This window comes from Anabrus simplex, chromosome 13 (genome assembly GCF_040414725.1).
Source record: "Anabrus simplex isolate iqAnaSimp1 chromosome 13, ASM4041472v1, whole genome shotgun sequence".
Taxonomy (NCBI): Eukaryota; Metazoa; Arthropoda; class Insecta; order Orthoptera; family Tettigoniidae; genus Anabrus; species Anabrus simplex.
The window spans coordinates 101,047,654-101,069,747 of NC_090277.1; the positions used below are offsets into that span (position 1 = coordinate 101,047,654).

The 22,094-nt window shown below is 37.0% G+C and overlaps 1 protein-coding gene across 1 annotated transcript; it reads left to right on the forward strand.

The window, feature by feature from the left end:
- Positions 1–4,938: 4,938 nt before the first annotated feature.
- LOC137502888 (uncharacterized) lies at positions 4,939–19,845 on the forward strand. The gene is made up of 6 exons (XM_068230072.1): positions 4,939–4,995; positions 8,037–8,189; positions 9,817–9,975; positions 11,667–11,743; positions 17,364–17,560; positions 19,748–19,845. The coding sequence occupies exons 1-6, from the start codon at positions 4,939–4,941 to the stop codon at positions 19,843–19,845; spliced, it is 741 nt and encodes a 246-aa protein (XP_068086173.1).
- Positions 19,846–22,094: the final 2,249 nt, after the last annotated feature.

Genomic DNA, 22,094 nt, shown 5'->3' on the forward strand with positions numbered 1-22,094 from the left:
AGAGACATTGCATATATTCAGGCAAATTTTTCATTTCTTCCAGTCAATCATTACAAAAATAGGAAAAAAAGTAGTCTCAAACAGATATATTTTGTAATCGAGGAAGCTGAGAATATTATACAAAGTACTAGGGGTAAAGTAAGGGATAAAATAAAAGACAGGTGGGCTAGTGTATTGCAGAAGAATCTAGGTAATTCAGTGCAGGAAAGGATATATCAGGTAATGGATGGGGAAAAGTAGACTTACCTAGTGAAATTGAACTGAAAAATGTAGGTAAATTTTGCTATGCCCCTCCAACATCTGTGAGTGTAGAGCACATTTTTTCTGCTTTAAAAATTGTTTTAACAGACAAAAGACGCAGCCTGACTGTGGAAAATTTGGAGAAGATTATTGTTATGTGCTGTAAAGCAAACTACGACTGAAAAGTGCAGTAGGAATGTTCCTCACAAATAAATACGCATACCAGTACTACGCATTTAATTTAATTTTAGTACAGTACTGATGAAATTTTTTTGTTTCCTAATCCATAGCTGTTTGTAATAAACGCCTGTTTAATTATGCCTTCATTTTGCAACTATTCCTATTTAGAAAGGGTAGCCTATACCACATTACTGTACTGTACTGTACTGTACTTAGCGCAAAAAAAGAAATATATCACATTACAGTGTAGGTCTATATTGTCATATTTTAAAGTCGATTTTCTGCCTATTTTTAAAGCATATTTGAAGTGCCTATATTCTCTTTTAAAAACCTATTTACTTGTTTAAAAAGCCATTTTAGGTGCCTAAAACATTTTTTTAGAGTCTAAAATCCCAGGTCTGTATCATCAGATACATGCCGATTGTTGACTACTGCTTTCTGGCAAAGCAAGTGAGAGGTGCTCGCATTCCAAATGTTTATTCAGGTTTGAAGTACTTCTTTTTAAGACAATTTCTGTTTGCTCATATTACATATTGTGAAATTTTCATCCACTTCTTTAAAGGACTGCTACAGGTCACTGTTCTTCCTTTTTCTAGAAAACGCCATTTCAGTCAACTTGCTCCTAATACTGAGCTTCAGTGACAATATGCCCCCGGGCATTCCAAACTACAGGAGAAATACATGTTTGTTACTATTCTAGGAGAGTCCCGTGTACCACGATTTTTTTGAACGCGCGCTTAAAAATAATACCACACTGCGAGTCAACTGACAATTTCCTGAAACTGATATTGCAAGCGATGCCGAGGATTATAAGTGTTTCAGTTGTTAATATATTCGGGAGGAATGTGCTCAATTCCTACAAATACATTATATACTGAACGATATGTTGACGTCCTTAAAAAATTAAATCAACAAATGTCCATACTGTTAGTGATCATGGCGATGCTGCTTCCTTGAACGCATCGCTTCGCATGGATACCGTTGCGGCAGCACATGTCGTGATATCACGACTGATCACAACATCGATCACAGTCACAGTTTTGGTAGCAACATTCTAGTTCTGTATATGGAGAGGGCGCACGATGATCTCTTGAAGTGAAATCACGACTGATCACAGTGATAGCGTAGAAAGTAACAGTCGTTACTCGTGATTTCTTGATATCAGTGAAAAAATCACAGTTCGTGAAATATTGCCCATCACTAGTATCTATAAAGATGGTAAGGATGGTGGTAAAGACCCTCTCTATTATAGCAGAGAAATAAAGAGATAAAGGAAGAGGTGCATGTTCGAAAAAGAATTACGAATAGTTGTGGAAGTAAGGAGAAATTGAAAGAACTTCAGTAAGTGCAGCTTAAGTTTTATAGCATTATAATGGATTTGAAATAGTACAAATCTTATTCATTGTAGAGGAAAGATGTGCTCACTGTGACAGCCAGGGACCAACCCACCAGATACCTGAAGTACATTTACTTTTATAACCTAATGTAATTTAGCATGCACCATCCTCCATTGCTGAAGCACACACTAGCATTTCCATTGGCTGTGATAAAATCGGATATGATGATATTCCCAGCAATCAAGACAAATAGATGCTGTTACCAACCTACGCACAATAAAAATACAACTAAATGCAACCTGTAGTCGCCCTACAGAATGCTAGAGGCCAAAACCTGCTTCGCAGTCCTAACCTGGGGTATTACGCCCCGAGACCCCCCTGTCCTTGGTCACAGTCTAATGGTTTTGTCACTAACCAATCCAGACCAATGGATTTGTCACTAGCCAGACTTAACCAATCCAGATCAGTGATTTTGTCACTAACCAGACCTAACCAATCTAGACCAATGGTTTTGTCATTACCCAGACCTGAGCAATCCAAACCAATGGCTTTGTCACTAACTGGCATGCTTTCACCTATAATGTACCTCTAGTTCATTAGTTGAAAAGTTGGCAACCTTGTACACTGCTCTATCACATCGACCACGAGAACTCTGTAAGAAAGAAACAATAGTGCCTAGTTGTCTGCACTGAAAAAGGTTGCAGACACTAATTGACATAGTGTCAGTTTTTCTATGTAAGTAAGAAATTTTCTAGGAATGGGTTGGCAGGTCACTGCCAAGCATAAAGGAAGGATCTCACGTCTCTGATACTTCAGGTAACATTTCACATAACTTTGCATAGTGGTCTCACTCCTATACACGAACCCTGTAAGTAAATTGATCCTACACTGTCTCTCAGGCTGGGGAAGGCCTGGAACTCTGCAGACAAGAGGACAGAAGTTCAGTATCTACAACCTTTTTCGGTGCAGACAACTAGACGCTATTTCACTGTTGTTTGTTTCTTTCTTGCGGACTTTTCGTGGTCAATGCAATCAAGCGGTGTACAAGGCTGCCAACTTATGAACTAGTGGTACATTGTTAGGTGAAAGCATACTGGCTAGCGCTGGATTGGTTAGGTCTGCCTAGTGACAAAGCCATTGGTTAGATTTGGTAAGTGACAAAACCATTGCTCTCAATAGTTCATGTCCGGCTGGTGACAAAAGCAATGGTCTGGATTGGTTAGGTCCAGCTAGTGACAAAACCATTGGTATGGATTGGTTAGGTCTGGTTAGTGACTAAACCATTGGACTGTGATCAAACAAAAGGGGTGTGGGGATGTAAGCCATGGTCGTTTCCTATAAGGAACACACCAATTCAGAACACTGTTGATTAAATTTGACACACAACACAAGACATGTTAACTGTACTGAATGATTCCTAAAAGGTTTGTCTCTCATTCAACGTGTAATGTTGCCAGGAAAATGGCACCCTTTTCGATAATAGGATAAAATCGTTTATTAGTTGTGCTGGTACTGTATGGTTCCGTGAGTCACTCCCAGGTTAATCCAGGAAATGTGTGATAATCAAGAAAATGATTTTTCAGTAATGATGAATACATTACCCTTCCAAATGTCATTTGGATGAAGATTTTAGGGGCTAAGAGAACATTAAGGATCACAACTCCAGACTTGAAGAAGACTGGAAATTGATGGGTTAGACAGAGGAAATGAAGGTTAACCCTCTTCTCATAACATTTGTCTAGGGAAGGACATTAAGCAACCAACTGGAGATAGAGTCCATCCATACCCACCAATTTCAGAATACAAGGGCATAATATAGTAATATATTACTCTAGACTTCATCCTTATTGATGCTTCTCCCATGTTCATCACGGAAGTCATGATAATTACGGTAATATAGTGGAATAGACCAATCGTGCACGGAATGACAGAAATCCAACTTGGGATGGATGCATTCATAGGCCAATGCAGGAATGTAGCAACAGAAAGAGGTTACAAGGAAAAGCATGAAAACATACAAGGAAAAGGACAACCATTGCATCTTCACACACTGCCATCTTTAAATAGATTATTAGCATTATTAGATCCAAAAGAAATCAGCACTATTTGTTCTGGGCCATTTCAGACAAACAAATAGTGTTACGAGTATGTTACATTCTTTGGGATGGGAAGATTTGGGAGAAAGGAGACGTGCTGCTCGACTAAGAGGTATGTTCCAGTCTGTTGGTAGAGAGATGGTATGAGGTGACATTAGTAGATGAATAAGTCTGAGTAGAATTTTCAAAAACAGAAAGATATGAAGGTAAAGTTTGAATTCAAGAGGACTAATTGGGGCAAATATTCATTCAGAGGAACAGGAATTAGGGACTGGAATAATTTACCAAGGGAGAAATTCGATAACTTATCAACTTCTTGGAAATTATTTAAGAAAAAACTAGATATACAATAATGATGGGGACTCTGCCGTCTTGGTGACAACCCTAAATGCAAAACAGTTATAAATAACAGATGGACTGGCCTGTTCAGCATCCATTTCTTCTCAACTACAGTACTGAGCAAATTGTATGCTCTGTTCAGGTCTCATAGTTGTAGCTTGCAATTGGTAGATGGTAAGTTGGAACCTGCCCTGTCAGCATCTCTGAAGATTCTTCATGGTTTCCAGTTTTTACATGAGGTAAATGCTGGGATTGTATCTTCCCACTCCTAGCCCTGTTCTGACTGATCATTGCTTAAGACCACTAATTGATGCTTCATAATACAAATGGCAAAATGAATTTTAGAATTTGGCACTGCTTTGTGAAATGCAGTATTGAAAAATATATTCCAAAAAAGTCATCATAACCTGAAATTTTTTAAAAATATGTTTACATTACTCAATCTAATTACTAACAACTGTATGTCAGTGATATTTCATGCAGAGGTTGCAAGCACATTTTATATAAATATGTATAATATTGTGAAAGTAAACAGAGGAGTTTAAACAAAAGTTCACTTCAAAAGAATTAATTTTTTGTAGGTTTTCACGTCCAAGTCTCCGTTAGAGCATATGATTACCTAACCTAGTTCTACTTCCCTTTCAAATAATACTCACCACCACCACTGTGTTGCTTATCACTGGACTGAAATACATTAATTCAAACCTGCATTTTACTTTTTTTGTTTTAGATCTTAATACATCAGAATGGAGGAGCAAATGCATGTAATATGTGAACATGGGCAGCCTCATGAGTGTCAGTTGGTAAGTAATTTGCAATATACGAGTCGCAATTCTTAATGTAAATTTTATTCTTTTGAAGTAAAACAGTGCAGAAAATTTTCCGTCCGTTAAGGATCAGTACTTCCGATGCTAACGTATCGTTGTGTTTTACCCAAATTATTTGTTGCTTTTACATCTATACATAAGATTTATTTATTTGTTTATTTATTTATTTATTTATTTATTCATTTATTCATTCATTTATTCATTCATTTATTTATTCATTTATTTATTTATTTATTTATTTATTTATTTATTTCAAGTGAAAATTTAATTCAAAAAGTGGTATTCATTTAAAGGGGGAATGTTTGATAACTTAAAATAACTAAATCTAAAGAAGCAGATGTTAGTACTCTTACTGAGTTTAAAATGTTTGAAACCAGTTTTGTGATTGTTCACCAAGCACATGTTATTGTTAATATGGTAAAGATCTTTGAAAAACTGAACTGTAGGCTCATAAATCTCCCTCTACCCAGCAAGTGGCTGCATGTTTTGGGTCATGTAGCTGTCAGCTTGGTTTTGAGAGTTAGTGGATCAGCAGCCCTCAAGATGATTTTCTTTGGTTTCCCATTTTCATACCAAACAAAGCTGTGCTTTAATCAAAGCCACAGACACTTCTTAACCACTCCTAGCCCTTTCCTATCCTATTGCCAGTGAATTGCAAAAATAAATTTCTTTTAATGCCCTCTTTTCTAAATAAATCTCCTCTGGTTGGCTGGAGGATACCTCAAATCTTACAGTAGGATTTAGTATGTAAGCATTCTTTTTTTTTTTTTTTTTAATTTTTTTTTTTTTTTTTTTACGGTCAGTGGCTATGACGTTACTACCACCTTCAGCAACACATGCAATTTCCTCATGAACTTCAAAATCCCTTCAGGAAAAAAGCAGCTGCAATTTTTGATCTGTGATGCGTGGTGTTTCTGAGTAAGATTCCCCAAGGACATGAGCTGAGAACATTGGCAGGGGTTTCAGTCTCGCTGCAGTGTCTGCAATGGACTGCATCCAGGAAAGGCTTGCACAGGAACAACATTACACTGCAACTTTAGCGCATCTTTCCACTCGGAACTCAATAATCCACTTTGAGTTACCATCCATTTATTAGCTGACATGCATTCTTGAAATAGCTCTACTCTTTTACAGTGGGCACCTAATTGACACCATTTTTTCATGTTTCTGTTTCTTTAGTAAACTCCATAATTGCTTTATGACAATCCGTTAGGTTCCTTTCCTCCTTTCTTATTTGTATTTTGTGTTTTCTAGTCTTTTACTGTCACCTATATTCATGCTTCTCTGTTTCTTCATTTTTTCTGTGTTAATGAGGCTTTCTTCATATCCCACACTCCCCACATCAAAACTGAACATCTGTCAAGATGGCCCTTAGCGAGGGTTGAAGCCCACCTTCCTGATGAAGCTAGGATGCAGGAATGAACTTATTGGGGGGCTGAGAACTAGCGGACATAGAAGTATTGGAATTGATAAGGAGACAGCGTATATATTTGAAGATGGAAGCGTAAAAAAAAAAAAAAAGGAAAATTGTTGTTGTTCTTCTGTGTTTTCTTTTTTGGTCCGTGTCTTCTTTTCTGTTGCTCCCTTTTCCTACGCTAACCTGTCATTGTGTGTGTGTTATTTTGTATTACTATTCTTGTTCATGTCTATCTCTATATATAAAAACCTGCTACAAGAAAGTGGATAATTTCTTTAAATAACAGTAAATTCCTGGTTATTCAGGCTAACAGAGAATAACACATGTATGATAATCAAATTCAGTAGAAAATTTATTGTTAATATGGTAAGGTATTTTTAAGAGCAGTAAGGAACTTGGAAAAATACTGTGTAACATGTTTGGTTTGCAACAGTAGTTTAGAGTTTTTCCTTATGACTACATATTTTTCTTGGTGCCAAAACTTTTTTTTTCAATTTGCTTTATATCTCACTGATGCAGATAGGTCTTATGACGATGATAGGATCAAAAAGGCCTAGGAGTCATCAATCACTACTGATCTGCGTTTAGGGCAGGCGCCCGGGTGGCAAATTCCGTATCTGCTGTTTTCCTAGTCTTTTCTTAACTGATTGCAAAGAAATTGGAAATTTATTGAACGTCTCCCTTGGTAAGTTATTCCAATCCCTAACTCCCCTTCCTATAAACAAATATTTGCCCCAATTTGTCCTCTTGAATTCCATTTTATCTTCATATTGTGATCTTTCCTACTTTTAAAGACATCACTCAAACTTATTCATCTGCTAATGTTATTCCACGCCATCTCTCCACTGACAGCTCGGAACATACCACTTACACGTGATAAAAATCATTTTTGGATCCATATTGAAAGTATTTATATTAAAACTAGTTTATTTTTATTGTTTACCCACCGATTCAATACAATACAATATTAAAAATTAGGGCTTTGTCTTTATTAAATTGTCAACATAAAAACTAATATATTGCATGGTACATGTTTTGCCTATGAATAATAGGCATAGTAGGCCTACTATTGATAGGCAAAACATGTACCATCTAATATATTAATTCACCGTAGTAGGCCTACTATTGATAGGCGAAACATGCACCATCTAATATATTAATTTTTATGTTGACAATTTAATAAGGACAAAGTCCTAATTTTTAATATTCTATTGTATTGAATAGGTGGGTGAACAATAAAAATAAACTAGTTTTATTTCATACATACCACTTAGTCGAGCAGCTCGTTTCCTTTCTCCCAAGTTTTCCCAGCCCAAACTTTGCAACATTTATGTAACGCTACACTTTTGACGGAAAGAGGAGTGGGAAAGAAGCGGCCATGGCCTTAATGACAAAACATCATTGTGATCAAAATCTGGATAATGTCCTTGCAACAAATTTTCATTCCATTAAGTGTTTTGTTGACTTATAAATCTTAGTGTCAGTACAAAGTTGCAATGAAATAAAATCAAAGAGTAGAGAAGGACATATCTGAAAACATTTTCCTTGAATGTGTTGATAAAGCTATTATTCGTAACATTTTGCATATGTTTCTTCACAGGAGGATGAAAGAAATGAGTATAATTCCATGTTCCAGGTATGGGTGAAAGAGGAAGTGTTGGTAAAACAAGAGATCAATGGTTTAGAGCCAGAGATCAAAGGGAAACTCTCTTCATACTTGGAGAAAGTTCACACTTCATCAGGTCAATATAAGGTAAGTAGATGACAAAACATTTCTTCTACTGATATTAGTAGCGAGGTTATCTGAATTAGATTTTGGAATTTGGGGTATCGGCATATGGTTCCTTGCCATAAATCTATGTGCAACATGTTGTTTGCTTGTTCTTTAAAGGAGCCTAACATCTAGGTCATCAGCCTTGTACAGAATGTTGCAAATCTATCTGTTTACATTGCTTTCTTGCATTTTGTAAGGACTATGACTTCCGATAATATCCTGGCCCCTCCTCTCTCTTGACGTGATCTGCTCTTGGGATCTCTAACTTTCTGCAAAACATCTATATTTAGAACACATACTGTGGATTAGTATAATAAATGCCAGCTATGACTTTTAGTACGTGTGGAGTTTAAAATGTATCATTGAACAATGCGCCGTGAACTGCTAGACAGCTATTGGTTGTAATTGGTTAAATTAGCAGCTTGATCTTCACCTGTTCTGCACGGCACTCCATAGGGGCCGTAATTCAAAATCTGACATTTGTTCCAAGCAGCCAAACGAGGAGGAAGCAGGATGTAATTGCTGTCTTCAGTAAATCAAAATCACTGGGCGAGTTGGCCATGCGGTTAGGGGTGCATAGCTTGCATCCGGAAGATAGTGGGTTCGAACCCCACTGTCGGTAAACCTGAAGATGATTTTCTGTGGTTTCTCGTTTTCACACCAAGTAAATGCTGGGGCTGTAAAATGAAATGGCGTATGGCTTTTAGTGCTGGGAGTGTCCGAGGACATGTTCGGCTCACCAGTTGCAGGTCTTTTGATTTGACACCGTAGGCGACCTGTGCATCGTGATGAAGATGAAATGATGATGAAGACGACACAAACACCCAGCCCTCATGCCAGCAAAATTAACCAATGATGGTTAAAATTCCTGACCCTACCGGGAATCAAACCCGGGACCCCTGTGGCCAAACGCCAGCATGCTAACCACTTAGCCATGGAGCCGGACGCTGGGGCTGTACCTTAAGGCCATAGCCGCTTGCTTCCTTCTCCTAGTCCTTTCCTATCCCATCATCGCCGTAGGACCTGTCTGTGTCGGTAAGACATGAAGCACATTGTAATAAAGTAAGTTAAAAAAATCAACTCAGTTTGTTATTAGTCAAGTCAATGTGTAATGATGTTCCCCATAGTTTTAGACTTTCTTTTTTCTTTGTCTCCATCTTGATCCTGTTCCTCCTGTCTTTATCTTCCTTCCATTACACTTGATTTTATTTTTTTGTTTGTATTCCTTCCTACTCCCTGGCGTGAATAGTGTGATGACCTTGAATTCTTCATTCTCCAATTAATGGACATGAAACTCCTGGAATGAGCAAATGTGGCAACATCTCCTCATTAAAAAAATGGTGAGTCATTAGTGATAAAGAGTATCTTTTCTCCACTAGAGCAACTATAGGTTCATTTTAAAACTTTTTATTTGTTAGAACAGCCACAGGAAGATTGATTGATTTCTTTTTCAAAAGATTCACAGCAAAGTCTTCATGGAATGTAAATATTACTAATCGTTTGCCCTTCTCACGAGGCAAGAACTCTGAAGGTGTTATCTCTATTCATGCAGGTTGTGAAAGCATCATTGTAAATAGAATACTTTGCTGTTATACTCTGTTTGTAGGAAGGTGAGATCATTGAGGAACATGAGCCAATACCACAGGCATGTGTCAAAGAGGAGATCAAACTAGAGCCTCATGATCCATCACAGCCTGCTGACGAGCAGAAATTACAGTCAGAGAACATGACAAATTCATCAGACGAGTGCAAGAGAGAAAATGAGGTGAGATGCTTTCTTCTTTTGATATTTTTACAGAAGTTGTCACAGAATGCCTGCTCCTTGAATTATTTAAAATTTTCTTTACTATTTGCTTTATCTCGCACCAACACAGATAGGTCTTATGGCAATGATGGGATAGGAAAGGCCTAGGAGTGAGAAGGAAGCGGCCATGGCGTTATTCAAGGTAAAGCACCAGCGTTTGCCTGGTCTAAAAATGGGAAACCATGGAAAAACCATCTTCAGGGTTGCTGACAGTGGGATTCGAACCCACTATCTCCCGGATGCAAGCTCACGACTGTGTGCTGCTAACCGCACAGTCAACTCACCTGATTTTAAATGGTTAGAATACTAACAGAAGTTCAGTGAATATTAAGTGTGAGTGGTGTGTGAAGTTTTGTTGTATCCTGGAGGAAATGGGTAAATAAATCTAGTGTCTTCTCAGGGCAGTGTTGCAAAATTGTTGGATCTTTCAGACCGACCTTGTATATTTCATAATATGTAGAATAATTTATTTCAGTAAATTGGCCACACAGAGGTCAAAATAAAAATAAATTAATAATGACTCCAAAAGGTGCACTTAGGCTGTAACAATACAACTGCCGTCAAATCCAACCCCACCTATACAGTATGTAATTTCAGAGCAGGTATGCTGCAAGAGTTAATACCAGCAGTTATTTTCTTCTTCTACTTCATCCTTCTCCCATTTCCAGTCTTCTGGATCGGGTTGTGAATCAAGGACCTCCACAGTTGCCTATCTCTCCATTACTCCCTTCTTTTCTCCAATGTTTCTTCTACTTTTACTCCTTGCTTCTCTATATCTCCTACACTAGGTCAATCCTCCTCTTTTTGGGCCATCCCCATTGTCTTCTTCATATTATTTTCTCTGTAAATACATGTTTTGGAACTCTTTATCGTCTTCCATTCTCATTAAATGCCTCTACCGTTTCAGCTTACAGGTCTATCTTCGTTTGCAGTTTTGGGAATCCGGTTCTCTCTTTGATTTCTGATCTTATCTTTTTATGTCTTCCCAGGTATTCCTCTAAAGAACTTCATTGCAGCTGCTTGAATTCTGCTTTCATCACATCTTGTTGTTGTGCATGTGCCTGCTGCATGTGTCAAAATTGGTTTTTAAAACACGTATTAGAGAATTTTCTTGCATTTCTCTCTGGGACTTCCAAACTACACCTCTCACACAATGGTAAAACATGGATTCTGTTTCCAATTTCTTCATTTATTTTTCCACCTTCTGTGAGTATACTCCCAAATATTGAGGCTTTTCACAACCTCTAAAGGTCTTCCATTCATATCAATAGTCCCTCTTCCTTCTTCCTTATGCCGGGCTGAGCGGCTCAGATGGTTGGGGCGCTTGCCTTCTGACCCCAACTTGGCAGGTTCAATCCTGGCTCAGTCCAGTGGTTTTTGAAGGTGCTCAAATACGTCAGCCTTGTGTCAGTAGATTTACTGGCACATAAAAGAACTCCTGCGGGACAAAATTCCGCCACCTCGGCGACTCCAAAAACCGTAAAAGTAGTTAGTGGGACGTAAAGCAAATAACATTATTATTTTTCCTTCTTCATTACCTCTCATCATCATTACTATCTTACTCTTCCTACTTTTTATTGTATGGTCATTAATTATTATTGTTTTCAAGGTATACATTTTTAAATTTTATGTGCATTTGTCTCGTATTACAGAATGCGCAAAACAAAGATGAAGGGGAAAATGAAGAGATGGAATTTCAGGACGTAAAACCTGTGTGCGAGACTGCTCAGTAAGTAAAATATGTGTATATACTTTTTAATCTGAGGGTATAAGGACAAATATAATACAGTTCCTTTTATTCAATGTACGGCATGAATCTTATGTTACAATTATTCAATTTATGTACACATTTGAATGTTACTGCAGGTAGTTAAGTGATTAGTATTCTAGCTTCTTAGTCCCAAGACCACATGCTTGTTTGTTGCAAAATCAGGACTTTTCAAAGCCATGCAATTCAACAGCTCACCATGTCCTTCATGTTTGCCTATAAGATAGCATGAAATTACAAGTGACGAATTTTATAATCATTTTGGTATTGACATTAAAATCCTTCTTCAAGAGAAATTATTTTAATTGGTCCACCTTTTCAGTACCTCTAGACTTTCCACTTAATTATAAATGGAAATTATATTCATATTATATTAGTACATCTTTGACCTAAATTGGATCATTCTCAGCTATTGAATACTATGGCAGGCATCTTAAAAATTAAAATCTAAAAATAGATTATCACATAAGACATAATAAAATTAGATGAGGAAAGTGATAAAACACACTTAAAAATTTGAAACAACATGCATTGTTTATCTTTTGTCTGAAATATTTCTTCTTAATTGCAAAAACCAGTAACAATTGGTATAGATGCAGAAGTAGTCTTAAATGTTGTCAGTAAACAAAACAGATGCTTTTAAACGAAGACAGATGGGGCAGGAAACATCTCTTAGATATTGTTGTAATTGGATCTTATTTAATGACAGGGTACTTTTTCCTTTTTAAAGGTACATCAAAGTGGAACATTGAAACTTGGTTTCACATTAAATAAGGTCCATTTACAACAGTTGCTCCATATTTAAAAATTTGTCATCCCTATCATGGTAAAATGCCAATATTCACAGAATATGGAGAATCAGTTCTCCATTAGCAGGTTAGCAGATCTTATTCATTAACTCGGTGAGATTGCTAAACAGTCTGCCACTGCTCAGTAGTGTCATGGCTAGCCTACAGTAACGTGGCCAGATAACCCAGTCTGTTGGTTTTATTTTTTGATCTGCAACCGCGAAAGTCTTAATTAGTTAGTCTTTTTTTTTAGATTTTATGGAAAAATGTTGTACTGTCTTACTATGCAATAGTGAATTAATAGAGGCTAAACCTTAAAAGGAATGTGATACTGTATCATATGTTGACTTAATTTAGTAGAGTAATTGTGAAAAAATTGACATGTGTGTAATATTTGATATTGTTTTGGTTAGCATTTCTTGCAGTATGTATTTCTATAACTTCCTTCATATGTAATGATTGGGTGACACTTTCAATGAGTAATTCACAAAATTGAGAACTATATTGTTTTTTTGGTGGAGGATTGTTTAAATATATTTCTTCTTAATTAACAGTCTGCTATGTTAGGTAGTTAGTAGTTTTCTTTTGCAATTTGTTTGTATTTCCTTGTTAAAATCCATCATGTTCATTAGAAGGGACTTTGCTCTGTGTATCATTGTATTGAACCCTTCTAATTAGTGCACATTTGGGTGGTTGGATTCATTGCTTGTTGTGTGTGAATTGAAGATTTGAGTGGATCTTTACTTACATGCTTCGTCATGACCCCACTTCTCAAACCATGGCACAGCTTGATTACTCTTCCTTTTGGATTAATATGTTTAAGGGAAGAGTGACAGCTATCCCAAACACATAAAAATCAGAGATTTTGTTACTATTCAGACAGATTGTTCCATTGCATATCTATTGTAGAAATATTTAGTACTTTGGCAATGCTTCTTCTCATCGACATCAAGTTATTAAAAAAAACATTAATTCCATTTTCTTAATCAGAATTTCAGTGCCACATGGTGATATCCAATATCAAAAGATTGCAAACTGAATTACTACCATTCTTACCGATTTGGAACTGCTGTATTTTTATGTTTTTTAATGCAGACACATTTCATTTTGCAAAGTCTATATTGAAATATTGTTTTAGAACTGTAGCTCATGATATGAATGTAAACTTTTCATTAAACCATTGGCATGCTAATTTTAACGTGCTGAGCATATGTGTATATTTTTCTCATGCATAAGGTACAGACAGTCACCATTGATACGGCTGTTCTCCATGTGGCAGATTCCCTATTAGTTGTTCTTGTAGTTTTCTTTTGAATGATTTCAAAGACACTGGAAATGTATCAAATATCTCCCTTGATAAATTATTTCAGTCCCTAATTACTCTTCCAATAAATTAATATTTGCCCCAATTTATCCTTCTTATCTTCATTATATGTTGAAATGATCAAATGACACTCAAGCGTATTTGTCTTCTAATGTCATTCCACCGACATCTTTTAGGTTCTGCTTAATTGAGCTCCAAGTCTTCTCAGCCCAGAGTTGCAACATTTTCATAACATTACTCTGTCTCAAATCACCCGGAACAATTCTTGCTGCTTTCCTTTCAATCTCTTCCAGTTCTTATATCAAGTAACCCTGGTGAGAGTACCATACACTAGAACATACTCTAATTGGGGTCTTACCAGTGCCTTACACCTAAATACCCTTATAACTATGTCTATAACCTTTATAGACACTTCCATTTATGTTATTACCCCAATGAAGATTTTCCTTACATTAACACCTAGGTGCTTACAGAGGTCCCCATGAGTGACTGTCATCCCATCAACACAGTAATTAAAACAAAGAGGCTTCTCTTCATTGTGAAAGTTACAACCTGATATTCTCCCCTCCCCCCATTCATCATCATAACATTGTTAGCTGTCCAGTTGACAACTTTGCTGGGGTCATTTTTACATTAGTAAACAATATTGTAATTTATTTATTACTCCTTAGACAGCCCCGTGGTGTAGGGGTAGTGTACCTGCCTCCTACCCGGAGGCCCCAGGTTCAATTCCTGGCTAGGTCAGGAATTTTTACCTGGACCTGAGGGCTGGTTCAAGGTCCTCTCAGCCTACATGATTAGAATTAAGGAGCTACCTGACGGTGAGATAGCGGCCCCGGTCTAGAAAGCGAAGAGTAACAGCCGAAAGGATTCGTTGTGCTGACCACATGACACCTCATAATCTACAGGCCTTCGGGCTGAGCAGCAGTCGCTTGGTAGGCCAAGGCCCTTCAAGGGCTGTAGTGCCATGGGGTTTGGTTTGATTTTATTTATTACTCCCTACAGTATAAGATCAACCGCAAAAAGTCTTATCTGTGCTTCCAGTTCCCTGCTCATATCAATAAAATTAGGAATTGCCTGAAAAAAAGAAACATAACAGAATTTAAACAGTTTCATTTTCAGGTATAATTCTTTTATCATGTGTTTTCTTTTTCAGGTAGATTCTAAATGTACTTATCCATAAATTAGTTTTGACCAACTGAAGTACCCGACAGTTATAAATTGAAAAATCTTCCACCTGTTTTTCAGTCAGTGACTAGGTCAGCAGGGATGGAATGGATGAAGCCTCCATCTTATGGCGAGAATAGGAATTGTGCTGGCTGCCGAAGCCTGTCGCACTATTCTGGGGCAACAATTAATGACTGACAGATTAAGTGGTATGAGAGAGTGTTGCTGGAAGGAAAGATGACAGGGAAACCGGAGTACCCGGAGAAAAACCTGTCGCACATCTGTTTTGTCCAGCACAAATCTTGCATCGAGTGACCGGGATTTGAACCATGGAAACCAGTAGTGAGAGGCCGACGTGCTGCTGCCTGAGCCATGGAGGCTTCACAGTTATAAATTAACTGAGTCAAAAGTGAAAAGAAATGGCTAGAGCCCATGATGTTGAAGGTATTGAGTGAAGTGCTCATGGAGTTACTGTAGTCAACTATTATAATAAATTACCACAAATTCCATATTATTGACATCAGAACACATACTTTTTTAGACGTACAATCGATAGTACAGCTACAGAGAATGCCTCTTCCAGTTCCTTTTGATTGACATTCAACCTAACACCGTTTCATTGTAAGTGTCATTTATCAAACAAATAATAATTTTCAACCATGTTCAAACCAAGAACATTTTTAAAAATAAGCTTTTTATACATTTTTTTATAGAACAATGTGATTGAACAATTTAACTCACACCATGTTTTCAGTGTATATATTCTTTCTACTCATTACATGTCACTGCAGTGTGATTTAAAACTTTTTGAATTTAACTGAAAATGGCTATAAGGAGGTCGAAACCTGTAGTAGTTTAAGCAAGACTGTTTATTCTGAATAGTAGATATTAATTATTACTGAGCAGACAAGCTCTGCATTCAGGAAATGAGTGGCTTTAAGCTCCACCTTCGGCTCTCCTGAGAATGGTTTTCTGTGGTTTCTCATTTTCACTTCCAGATAAATGCTGGGACAATTCCTATTCACAGGTCACAGCTGATTCCTTTCACATCCTTACACAATTTCATTCACCATAATTAATTTCATCTTCATTTGCTCCTTGGTTCAGGTTGGCAACAGAAAGGGTATCCTCCTTACAAACATGCCATATAATTTCTTCTCACCTCATCCCTGATCCTGTGTCAGGACCGGGACTATATATATATCGTATGGTTCTACAAGTACACAAAAGTTTACAAATAATCAAATGGAAATATCCAAATTTGGAAAACCATTCCAGAGCGGTGGTGGTTACTGCAATCGAGTGATTCCTGGGCAGCGGTTTAATACCGGCTAATTCTTCCACAAAGGTGCTGCTACACAGCAACAAGTATGCAAGGGAACTTACCAAATAAAAGTCCTTTTCAGGACCAACAATGCACAGAACACTCGTGAATCCCTATTAGTAACAGCTTACGAATATGTCACTTGAACATTGAATCAATTTCCTCTGCTAAGAGTCAATTCCTTTCACGTCTGATGCTGCAGAATGAAGTAGATGTTATAGCAATTCAGGAGACTCACACCAAGAATGGTGCAGATCTTTACAGAAGAGGACACAGGTCTAAGGGGTACACGTACATACAGTAGATATTAATTATTGAACAGGTGGAACCATACAATCAAGTTTAATTTTGGATGGTTTATTGCTTGTTTTACTCCATTCCCATATGCGAAGCCTTTCTTCTTTTGGCTCCTTTTTTCTTAAGGCAGATTGTGCTACGTCATCAATGTCACATACCACTATATCACTGCCCGTTTCACTCTCGCGATACTGCAATGTAATTTTGATTTCATTCCTCATAATGCATGGTTTACTAAGGGCGGCCATTTCTGCTCACTACCAAGTGGGAGAATCACTCTACTTTCAGAACAAACAAATTCCTGTTACATGATACTATCTACAGTGTTCCTGCCAACTTCACAAAGCAGAACATATTTTCACTTTTCAAAAGATATACTGCATGTCATGTAATCTATAGACAAGGTATGAACTAGTTGCAGAAAGTTACCAGATAGTAGACCACCTGGCAGGTGGATACAAATGCCAGTGAGTTAACGTTGGTAACATATTTGATGAAGCTTACCATTCTGGAAATCCAAAATTGAGTTGAATAATTTAGTTTTGAAAAGAAACAGTTGTGGAGAAAGTTTGTCACAACAGAAATACCATTTGTGCAGATAAGTGTTAAAAAATGCCTTGTGAAAATCCAAACATCATAAATCATGTGACTTATCTTTGTTCATCTTGATTTATTTTGCAGTGAGCAAGAACTCTCTGCCTCAGATGTCCAGTCACCTCTAGAGACCATGAAGATGAATTACTGCTGTAGACAGAATATGTTACTAGGCAAGAACTGTGACATTTGCAGGAAGCCCACCAATATTCAGAAATGTTTGTACAAGTGTCAGATCTGTGATCAGCGGTTTGCCAAAAAATCTGAGATTCAGAATCATGTAGGTATACATGCTGATTACAATTTTAAATGTGATATTTGCTTGAAGGTTTTTGTTCATAAACGTACACTCAAGAAACATAAACTTCATCTACATGCTGATGAGGGGACGCATGTTTGCCCAACATGTGTCGATCAATTTAAAACAAACTCTGAGCTGCAGTCACACCTTATGAGTCACAGTGATACGCCTAGGTACCCCTGTTCCTTATGTAATAAGTTATTTATGCAGCAGCGTGGACTTGCAATACACCTAAGAACTCATTCACCTGATAAGAGATTTAAGTGTGGAGTGTGTTTAAGACGTTTTTCGCGATACTTGCGTTTGGTAGAACATGGAAGATTGCATACAGGAGAGAAACCGTTTACTTGTAATGTGTGCGGAAAAGAATTTCTGCGGCGCAGTAGTATGATATATCATGAGCGATTGCATACTGGAGAGATGTTGCATGCATGTAAAATTTGCGAGAAGAAATTCTCCCGTCGCCACCATTTGGTGCGTCATTTACAAGGTCATCCTCAGTTTTTCTTGAATAAGTCAACTGAAACCACTTGATATCTTTGAACACTCTAGACACAGTTTGAAAAGTTAAAGGTCGGTCAGACAGAATGTGGCCTATCGCTATGGGAAGAGCCTGTAATTGTGATACGCCAAATTGCATATCTCACTCTCTCCTTTCCATGTACCCTTACAGGGTGTGGTGGCATGTTATGTGCAGTTGCAGAGGTTTTTTTTCCATGCCCTTCTATCCTGTGCTAGATGCGCTGCTTGATGTAGAGACATCCCAACCAACTCCTTCATCTGGTCAATCCATCTTGCTGGACCTCTTCCTTGGGGCCTTGTTCCTTGCCCTTTGACCTTCATGATGAACTTTCTTATATCTCCAGTCTTCCGTGATATGTGGCCAAAGTATCTCAAATAGGACTGACTATTCTTCTGCGTGTGCCTGACCCTAATCTTGAGCTCTTCTAGGACAGAAGCACTCACCCAATGCTCGGTCCAGGACACTCATAGAACTCAGCGGTAGTGATGAGCACTATCGAATGTGAAATATTTGATTGTTTTAAATGGTATTCGATTGTTTCATTCGCTTTTCTAAAGTGGATGCAGCTGTTCCCTCCCACACCCCTTCACTCGAAAAGCAAATTAATTTATGACTTCTACTGATTGGCAGCCGGTTCAGTTTGTGTGAAATCGCAAGAATTTTCTCTCTCTCTCTCTCTCTCTCTCTCTCTCTCTCTCTCTCAAACGCATGATATCTGTGAGGAAACAGCAGGCTTTAAGAACTTCAAATGCATTCTAATCATAACACTGCACATTAACCAATTGAAATGTATTATCACTCAAAACAGTGTGCACATACTGATTATACCCCTTATTCATAGTTAGAGTGAATAGGTCTTTGCAAAATATTGATTATTAATAAGTGTGTGCCTTAAAATAAATAGTTGTTACGTACTTAGTTTTACAGTTTTTCCTTCGTTTTTTATGTAGACTAAGTGCTAAAATAAAAATACAACATGAACAGAAAAATAGATCTTTAGTCTGGGACCATTTTGTAGAAGGAAGTCCAGGACGGCATTATGTTTACTGTGTAAAAGTGAATTTAGGAATAAAAACAATACTTCAAACTTGAGAGGCCATCTGAAACGCAAACATGTAAGTGTATTCAGAAGTGAACGACAAGGAGCAAGAGAACCAGATGATCATCTTGGTGCAACTCCTAGTCAAAGTACAAGGACAGAACATGTTCCCTGTGCACAAGTAATTCCATCTTCATCAACATGATTAACAGGCACGGTTAGACGAGTTCCTGCTCTTCAGTTAACACTTGCTTGAAGTGTTCAGTCAAGAGAACTGTCTGAAGAAAAACTAAGTAGAATGAATATGGCATTGTCTGAAATGATTGCAACAGATTTGCAACCATTATCTGTAGTCGACAACCAAGGTTTTAAGAAATTTATTAAGGAACTGGAGCCCAGATATTTACTTCCAAGTCATAGAGTTTTGAATAGTTCACTACTTCCAGAACTCTATCAGAACACCCAACTGTCTGTTTAATATGAATTTAATACAGCAAGTTATGTTTGTACTGATATCAGGACGTCTTCAAGTAACACTTCACACATGACAGTAACAGCTCATTTTATTAATAATGAATATGAGCTGAAATGTTATGTTTTGTCTACAGTACAGCTCACAACTAACCATACTGGCAGTTACTTAGCAACTGTTCTTAGAGATATATTTGAGCAGTGGAATGTCGAAGTTGGTAGTGGTGGTAACTGATGGTGGAGCCAATATCAAATCTGCTGTCAGCATTCTAGGTCTGTCTTATCTAACTTGTGTAGCACATCTGCTTAATTTAGTTATCCAGCATGCATTGACATATACTCAGGAACTAGATAGTGTCCTTCAAGCAAGCAAAGCAACAGCATCGTATTTTAAATCTAGTGTTCTTGCTTCTGACAAACTCAAATCAGTTCAACTTCAAATGGGACAGACTGATTTGAAAGTAAAAAAAGATGTAATAACAAGGTAGAACTCTGTCTATTACATGCTTCAGATGCTGCTTTAAATCAAAGAGGTTCTATCCGCAGCATTGGTATAATTGCCAGGTAGTCCAATGGCATTAACAACAGATCAGTGGAAAGTAATTGAAGACTGTGTCTTGCTATTGAAACCTATGGAACTTACGACTGCAAAATTGTCTGGCTAAAAGTACCCAACCCTATCCTCGATCCTCCCTTTAGTAAGAGGGATCCAAATAAGCGTTACAGAAAAAACTGCAAGTATAGATATTGGCAGGTCCCTAAAAGAAACATTACTGTTTGAAATAAATAAATAAATAAAAGGTTGGGGAAAGTAGATGTTCAGTAAATTTCGAAATAATTTAAAATCATTTAAGAAAGACGAGACTAACTAACTGGAAATCTGCCTCCTGAAAGAAAACCCTAAATTCAAATCATTGGTGAGTGATTGATTTGATATTTCTCAATGTATCTATATATAAACGTGACTGCTTAGGTATATTTGTACTTTCATAATATCCATAGATATACTTTATTTTCTAGTTTAATTGTGTGAATTGTGATAAAGTAGGCCTACAAAAATTACAGCAATTAGTTAACATTGTACTGTAAGGAGGCAACTGTAACGTACACTTAAAAATGTAGATATTACACCCAAATGTAATTACTGTATATAATGTACAGGTACTTGATTTTATATTTTATTTTCAGTAGGCCATGTGAATTGTGATAAAGTAGGCCTACAGAAAATAGAGCAAAAAGTTAACATTGTACTTAGAAGTGGCTACTGTTAGGTACACTTAAAAATGTAGTTATTTTTTTTACAAATATATGTAACAACTGTTCACAGTGCACAGGTACCTAATTTTCCACTGTATTTAGAGATGCTCTAGTAAATTCTCATAAAGTAGACGTACAAAAAGTGCAGCAATATCATTGTACTTCAAAGTGTCCGCTGTTACCTTTAAACATGTAAATGTTGTTGTTGTTGTAACATATGGCTTTATTGGGAAGTAATTCCAATACACAATTGATATCTCTGAACAACAGTAATATACAAATAACATTAATAATGTACAGATGTATTAGGAAACAGACTCTTGTTTCATCTTGTTCCTGGCTGTCCACTATAGGGCTGGGTTGGGTTGAGTCCTGTGTTCTGCAGTAGGTGTTTTGAGTCCATCAGTAACCCAGCAATTTTGCAGGTGGTACACTTTTCTGTTGGGTAAATTTTGATTCTAGATAGATGTGCAGCTTAGCAGTCATGTCCTACTTCCAATCTGAAGATCACCACTGATTCTTTCCCCAGCTTGCTTTTATTTTTGTCTGATGGGTATTTTTTTTTTTTTTTTCATTTCTTCATTGCAGTAAGTTGGGTAGTTTCTTTCTTCCAATTTTCAAGGTTTTTATTTGTGATTATCTTCTTGATTGCTTTAGCTGCCAGAGGTTTGTTCTCATGTAGGTACTAGTACATTTTCTTGCTAGTTTATCTGCCAGTCCATTGTAAAGTGATGTTTTTAATTTTGTTAGTAGGTGTTTAATGTCATGAATTCTTGATGAATGGGTTTTGATATTTGAGGATACTGCTTGTATGGCAGCTAGAGAATCTGTAAGTAGGACTGCTTTTTCAAATTAATTGACTCTATAAATTAGATTTTGTAGGTGAAGACAAATGGCTTCTATTTCTCCATCAAAGTTATTTATGATGCCTGTTGTTTAAAGGGGCCTAACATCAATATCATCGGCCCCAAAGTTATGTAAATATTACTTCCACATATATGTAATTACTGTGTATAATGTAAAGGTACTTGATTTTATACTTTATTTTCAGTTGGTCATGTGAGTTGCGATAAAGTAGGCCTATGGAAAATAGAGCAATAAGTTAATATTGTATGTAAAAGTTGCTACCATTACTGATAGGTACGCTTACAAATGTTATTTTTTCCAGATATATGTAATAACGGTGTACAATGCCCAGGTACTTGATTTTCTATTTTATTATCAGAT